This window comes from Lactuca serriola, chromosome 4 (genome assembly GCF_051521515.1).
Source record: "Lactuca serriola cultivar US96UC23 chromosome 4, Lser_US96UC23_V15, whole genome shotgun sequence".
Classification (NCBI taxonomy): domain Eukaryota; kingdom Viridiplantae; phylum Streptophyta; class Magnoliopsida; order Asterales; family Asteraceae; genus Lactuca; species Lactuca serriola.
In genome coordinates this window covers 383,977,913-383,984,389 of record NC_136411.1, presented here as the reverse complement: position 1 = coordinate 383,984,389, position 6,477 = coordinate 383,977,913, and the positions used below count along the sequence as shown (strand labels likewise).

General features: G+C 31.0%; 1 protein-coding gene across 1 annotated transcript; it reads left to right on the top strand.

The window, feature by feature from the left end:
• Window positions 1–305: 305 nt before the first annotated feature.
• Window positions 306–3,712, top strand: LOC145097790 (L-ascorbate oxidase homolog). Its single transcript, XM_079035428.1, has 9 exons — window positions 306–794; window positions 1,083–1,260; window positions 1,359–1,468; window positions 1,557–1,827; window positions 1,942–2,041; window positions 2,136–2,481; window positions 2,565–2,930; window positions 3,040–3,121; window positions 3,318–3,712. Exons 2-9 carry the CDS (start codon window positions 1,117–1,119, stop codon window positions 3,510–3,512), a joined length of 1,614 nt encoding a protein of 537 aa, XP_078891554.1. The 5' UTR covers window positions 306–794; window positions 1,083–1,116; the 3' UTR covers window positions 3,513–3,712.
• The last annotated feature ends 2,765 nt before the right edge of the window (window positions 3,713–6,477 follow it).

Genomic DNA, 6,477 nt, shown 5'->3' with positions numbered 1-6,477 from the left:
TTACTAAAAAAATGCCACCATCATTAATGGAAATGGCTATTACATCGTTTGTAAATATGAAATTTATGTCTATGTAGTGTAGAAAGAAAAAAAAGCATGAGGTACTTTTTAGATTAAAATCCAAAAGTTGGTTTACTTAAGTGATATTAACCACCCTATTTTAATACAATTTAAATAATTTGTTACTTATTTATGTCGTTTACTCAAGGCTTTTGAAAATCATGGTGACTAATCCCAAAAAAGGCCAAAACTGATTTTTGAAATAAGTGGAACTGTGGAAGGAATGATTTAACGAAGAAGCCTCATGGGGAAGCACAAATCCGACCCGATCCACTGAAGTCTCCCATGGTTTTCGCGCCTTCCATCCACGTGAATTCGCTTAAACCCTAATCTTCTTCCCTCCATCACCATTAACCCCCAAATTAATGATTGATCCGTCCTCCGTTGCGACATTCTAGGGTTTCACCGACGAATCTCAGTCGGCATCGAACTCACTTAACTCGGGATAATATAGATCTCAAGCAAACTCATCATTTTTAAAATCATCAGCTTCTGCTACTTAACACTCACAGTTATGATCATTAATAACCACCATGAAGTGCGCCGTACTCGATCTTCGTTTCTTTACTGGAAAGCGCTTCCTCGTTCGTTTTTCTGGTGTTTCATGCGGCCTTGTGTTTATAAATTGTCCAATGGACTTGCATCTTCTCATCAACTATCAACTGCTACTCATTACTCATTCTCCCTCAATTCAGTTTGGCAGAGGCTCACTCTGCATTCTTTCTTTCGATTCTGTAAGTATCTCTGAATTCATAAGCAACTTAGTACATGATAATTTAACATCATCACTATTTTTTGATTTGGTTGATTGATTCCGCATTGAGGTTCGTTTGTTTGATTTGAATATTAAACAAACAAAAAAATTGTAGTTATGAATAGTTCATCTGTTACTGAGAAACTTTTTTGATCAAAATGATGTTTGATTTTACATGTCCTAATCTGGTCTATTTCTTGAATTTTAAACCTTCTTCATCTATTGTATCTCATAATGGTTGCCCCTAATCAATCCTTCAACAATACAGGTATCAAAATTCAGAAAGGACATACCCCAACAACATGAAACGAGCCAATTTCCTACCATTTTTTCTTGGACTTTTGGCTTGGGCATGTATCTCCTGTGTGAAGGCTGAAGACCCATATAGATTTTTTAATTGGGTAATTACATATGGACAGATTTCTCCTCTTGGTGTTCCACAAAGGGTAAATAAACCATTCACCACTTACTTCACTTCTTATGATACTTAATATAAATACCAACACTCATAAAGTTTAACAACTTCTTGTACACACAATTACAGGGCATACTTATCAATGGCAAATTTCCAGGCCCAACCATTGAATGTGAAACTAATGACAATGTAGTTGTTAATGTCATTAATAAGCTTGATGAACCTTTTCTCATCACATGGTATGTTTTTTTTCTTTTCCTTTCCTTTCCTTTTTCTTTTCTGAATAAAATCTGATACTAAGTTACTAACTATGGAATGGAACAACAGGAATGGAATCAAACAGAGAAAGGAATCATGGCAAGATGGAGTGCTTGGAACAAACTGTCCAATTCCACCAAAAACAAACTGGACATATCACATGCAAGTCAAAGATCAAATTGGAACCTTCTCCTACTTCCCTGCAACTGCAATGCATAGAGCTGTTGGTGGTTTTGGAGGATTCAATATTCAAGCAAGACCTGTGATTTTTGTCCCATATCTAAAACCTGTTGCAGAATTCACTCTACTGGTCAGTGACTGGTGGAAATCTGATCACAAGGTTTGTATTTGTATTTGTTTTTCTTCCATATCTTTAAATTTATAAATCTCTAAACTTTCTTGTGTATCTTTTAAAGAAAGTTACATAAACAGTTTACAACTCCTTTTTTTTCAGACATTACAACAACGACTTGACTCAGGGAAAGCTTTAACTAAGCCTGATGGTCTCCTCATTAATGGGAGTCCACGTGGCACTTCTTTCACTGGTAAAACAGGTATTGATCCCATTGACTCCTTGACCTCTTTCATGAACTTGATTCTTTTTTAATGTAGACTAAATCTTGATTTCTTGACTTTTTTTTTTATCAGGTCAAAGATACTTGTTTAGGGTGTCGAATCTGGCTTTAACAACTTCAATAAACTTTAGGATTCAAGGGCATGCAATGACATTAGTTGAAGTAGAAGGAGCTCATACATTACACGAATCATACGAATCGTTTGACCTTCATGTTGGTCAATCTGTTTCTTTCTTAGTCACTTTACATTCTCCTTTAAAAGATTATTTCATTGTTGCTTCTTCAAGATTCACAAAACCTATTCTTACTGCAACTGGAATCCTCCATTATGATGGAGCTAAATCCAAAGCTTCATTGCCATTACCTATTGGCCCTACCTACCAAGTTCACTGGTCAATGAAGCAAGCCAGAACAGTCAGGTAAACAAACTTTTTCACTTTTCCAAATTTACCCTTTTGGGAACCGATATTTACTATTCAATATTCATTGCCATTGTATATAGATGGAACCTGACAGCAAATGCAGCAAGGCCAAACCCTCAAGGGTCATTTCACTTTGGGACAATTCCAATAACAAGAACTGTTGTGTTAGCTAATTCTAAAGCTACTATTAATGGAAAGCTTCGATATGCTGTGAATAAAGTGTCCCATGTCAACCCAGCTACCCCATTGAAGCTTGCTGACTATTTCAACATTCCTGGTGTCTTTAAAGTCAACTCGGTCAAAGATAAACCCTCTGCGGGACCCACGATTCTTGCGCCATCTGTTCTTGGTTTTGCCCTTCATGACTTTGTGGAAATTGTCTTTCAAAACAACGAAAACTCGATTCAATCATGGCATCTTGATGGGCATGATTTTTGGAGTGTTGGGTAAGAATCTTTTTTTATTGGGTATCGATGAAAATTAAAAAAATTATATTTTTGTTTTTAAAGATTATCAAGAAATGAATTACTTATAATCAAGATTGGGAATCTTTAGGTTTGGTGGCGGCCAGTGGAATGCAACAATGAGGAATCGATTCTACAATTTGAACGACGCCACCACACGATACACAGTCCAGGTACGTGATTTACATCGCGTGATGCTTTTGTGGTGAGACAGTGTTGGCCAGCTAAGGGGTTGTTGCCTGTTGGACAATATTGTGATGACTTTGTTGTTGGATTACTTGTCATGTACTTGATTTATATTTTGATAGTGTGGGTCAGCTTAAGGGTTGTTGAACAATATCGTGTTTGACGTTTTTGGATTATTTGTAGGTTTATCCAAAATCTTGGAGCTCGATATTGGTGTCATTGGATAACAAGGGGATGTGGAATTTAAGATCGGCGAATTGGCCGAGGCAGTATTTGGGACAACAGTTGTATGCTCGAGTGTGGAATGATGAGAAGAGTCTTTTTACCGAATATGATGCGCCTGCAAACGTATTGCGATGTGGGAAGGCACGGAAGTAGAAAAAAAATATTTAGAGTTTTTATTGAAATGCAGCTTTCGTTGTTGTTGTTATTGTTGATGTTGTTGTTCTCCTTTTACATGGTTACGAGGGTGTAACCATGTCATGTAGGAGAATTAAAATAATTATGTTTTCTTTCATTGTGTTTAAATTGTTTCTTTATACAAAATTTTAATATGAATGGATCCACTTGAGTTTTTAGAGTTTCTTGATTCATTACCTCCTAAATTCTTGTTTTACTTTTATTTTGAATGTTATATTAAACTTCCTTTGATTATATTCCTCCAAAAATTGTATTATTTAAGTTCATTTTTAATTTATCAAAAGTTAACATGTTAATACAATTATGAAATATTATTTTTTTATTTATTTTAGATAAAATTTCACAAATGTTCATTAAGCTTCTCGTTTTGTCTTTAAAATAGTCTTTATGATTTTATTTATTTATTTATTTTGCATCAATGGTCTTTAAGAAGAAAACTTTGTACACAAATGGTCATTTTGATGGTTGTTCGTTAGATAGATCAATTAAATTGAAAGAATTTTAAATAAGGATTAATTTTTTTCTATTTTTTGAAACTTTACCTAAGGACCATTTGTGAAATTTTAAAAAAGTTTATTAAATATTGTATTAATTACCATAAGTCAAATAAAAAGGCAGAAAACTAAAAATAGAAAATATAATATTTATATAATTAAAAAAAATCCAAACTTACAAATTTTAATGATCATGCAAATATATTTTATTTAATATATAAACAAATTTTGTTGTCTAAACTTTATGTAAAATATTCAAACTACAATATATCATTAAATATTTTCGTTTTCTATTTTCTATTTAAAAAAATTTGAAGTATAGAAACATCATTTTTATTACTTTTTAATTTTTATGTGATGTAATTTTCAAGATTTATCTTTATTTTTCTTATACAAATATATTTATTTTTATAAAAAAATATGATGTGTTATTACAGAAAAGAAACATGTTATTATAAAAATAAGAGTATGTTGCTATTTTATTTTAAAAATATAAGTATGCAGTTTTAAGTTAAATGTAAAAATAAATTATCAAATTTTGAATATATTCTTTGATAAAGATGTAACCTTTTCAAAGCAAAATAAAAAAAATATTTTTTAGCTAATAGTTAACTACGTTGCTACACATCCTTAAATAATTAACCGTATAAATAATATGACATTAATTCCATTCAGTTCATTTTCTTTAAAGGAAAATAAAAACATTTCATATGTTTGAAAGGTTTGTGTTCAGAAATAACGTATTGATAATTTGTTTTATTTACTTATTTATATAGTATATTTTAACATTTTAGCATTTTTTTTTGTTGTTATTGTTGGATTAAGTGTCTAAGGTCCTAACTAAATTGATATAATGTTGATGAATAAAAGTAAAATCCTTTTTAGATTTGCCCTCATAACTAGAAAATGGTTTGGATTGATCAAAGGAGAGAGATAAAATGATTTGTTAATATATTATGTGATTAATATATTAATTTGAAGTTGATTGATAAATGATTTGTTAATTTATTATGTGATTAATAAATTAATAGAAAAAGTTAATAATTAATATGAATTAATTAAATATAGTCAAAATTGATTAATTATCAATCAAAATTAATTTGGAATTAATCCAAGGTTAATTGGAATTAGTTAAACGTGCATGTGATGAATTGTAATTGTTCAATAGTTGAATAAAAGAGACAATTCTAGAACCTACCAAGGGTTGACAGTTTTGAGAGCCTATTTACGGTTTCCAGAAGCCTCCTGGTAGTAAATAAGGAAATGATTTGGATTAAGATTAAATCTATTATTTAATCATTCAAATCATACTTTGTCCATAAGTTACCTAGACTATAAATAGGACCCTTGAGTATCTAATTTTGTGTCTCTCTCATACCTAAAAAGGGAGAACAAAATTCTATCCCTCTCACCTTCAATCCTAGTTTTTCTTGCTTTTTGAGTGTGAACAATTAGAGGCTTGCACATTATTTGAGCTAGGGTTTCCAAGGAGGCTACAAGACTTCGATTAGCTTGATTGGGATCTACAAAATATATGTATTGTTGACCATGAATTTTGATTAATAGGGTTTAGTTTGTGTGTTTCATAAGTATGTTGCTATTAGATGTGAAAAAGACATATCCAATTTAGGTTGCATGTACCCTTAAGTGTTAAGTGAAATTCTACAACTACATTGTTAATGTAACGAAAACCCATCAGTAGTATCAGAGCCTTGATTTTCACATTAATGGTAAATAATAGATGAAATCGAAACAAACAAACAACAAAATCGACAAAACTGTCTGTCACGTCTCGACTAGTCCTTTATCATGATGTGAAGACAGTCAGGATTGTGATTTTTAAATTTTTGCCTTAATTCAAAAGATATGATAATTACTAGTTAATCAATGTTATTTTAAATGTATAAATTATGAATATACCAACTAGGTAATTAAGAATCCTAATTTGAATATGAAAGGAAGATTAAATAAGGCAATTATCAATTATAAGATAATATAATTATCCTAATAAGATTTAAGAAAATTAATTAAAAGTCTAATTAATAGATAATTCTTGAATCTTACTTAATTCAAATATTAATTATTAAATGTTGATTAAATTAATATGACTTCAACTTTGTATTTTCAAAAGTTTTAAAATATACCCTATACATATGTATACATGTCTATTACTATATGTATCATTAAAAATCATTCGAATCAATATATAAAAGGCCTCATTCATGAAGCCACACTCTAAGAGAGGTATAAGGAAACGACCTATAAAATGACAGTTGAATGGATGGCCTTTTCACCCACCGCCTTTTTGTGTGGTGAAGGGTCGTTAGCCGAATGGGGTTGATAGGATATAATCACATTAAAAGTATAATGTATGAAGTACTAGAACATTATAAAATCCCACTTTAGTTACTTTAGGGAAAATGTGAAAT

What these genes read in the sequence shown, in the direction of transcription:
- LOC145097790 (XM_079035428.1), top strand. Translation starts at nt 1,117, where the DNA reads ATGAAACGAGCCAATTTCCTACCATTTTTTCTTGGACTTTTGGCTTGG. An exon ending in CTCTTGGTGTTCCACAAAGG is followed by an intron (nt 1,261 to 1,358) that starts GTAAATAAACCA and finishes ACACAATTACAG; the next exon opens with GGCATACTTATCAATGGCAA. An exon ending in CATGATTTTTGGAGTGTTGG is followed by an intron (nt 2,931 to 3,039) that starts GTAAGAATCTTT and finishes GGGAATCTTTAG; the next exon opens with GTTTGGTGGCGGCCAGTGGA.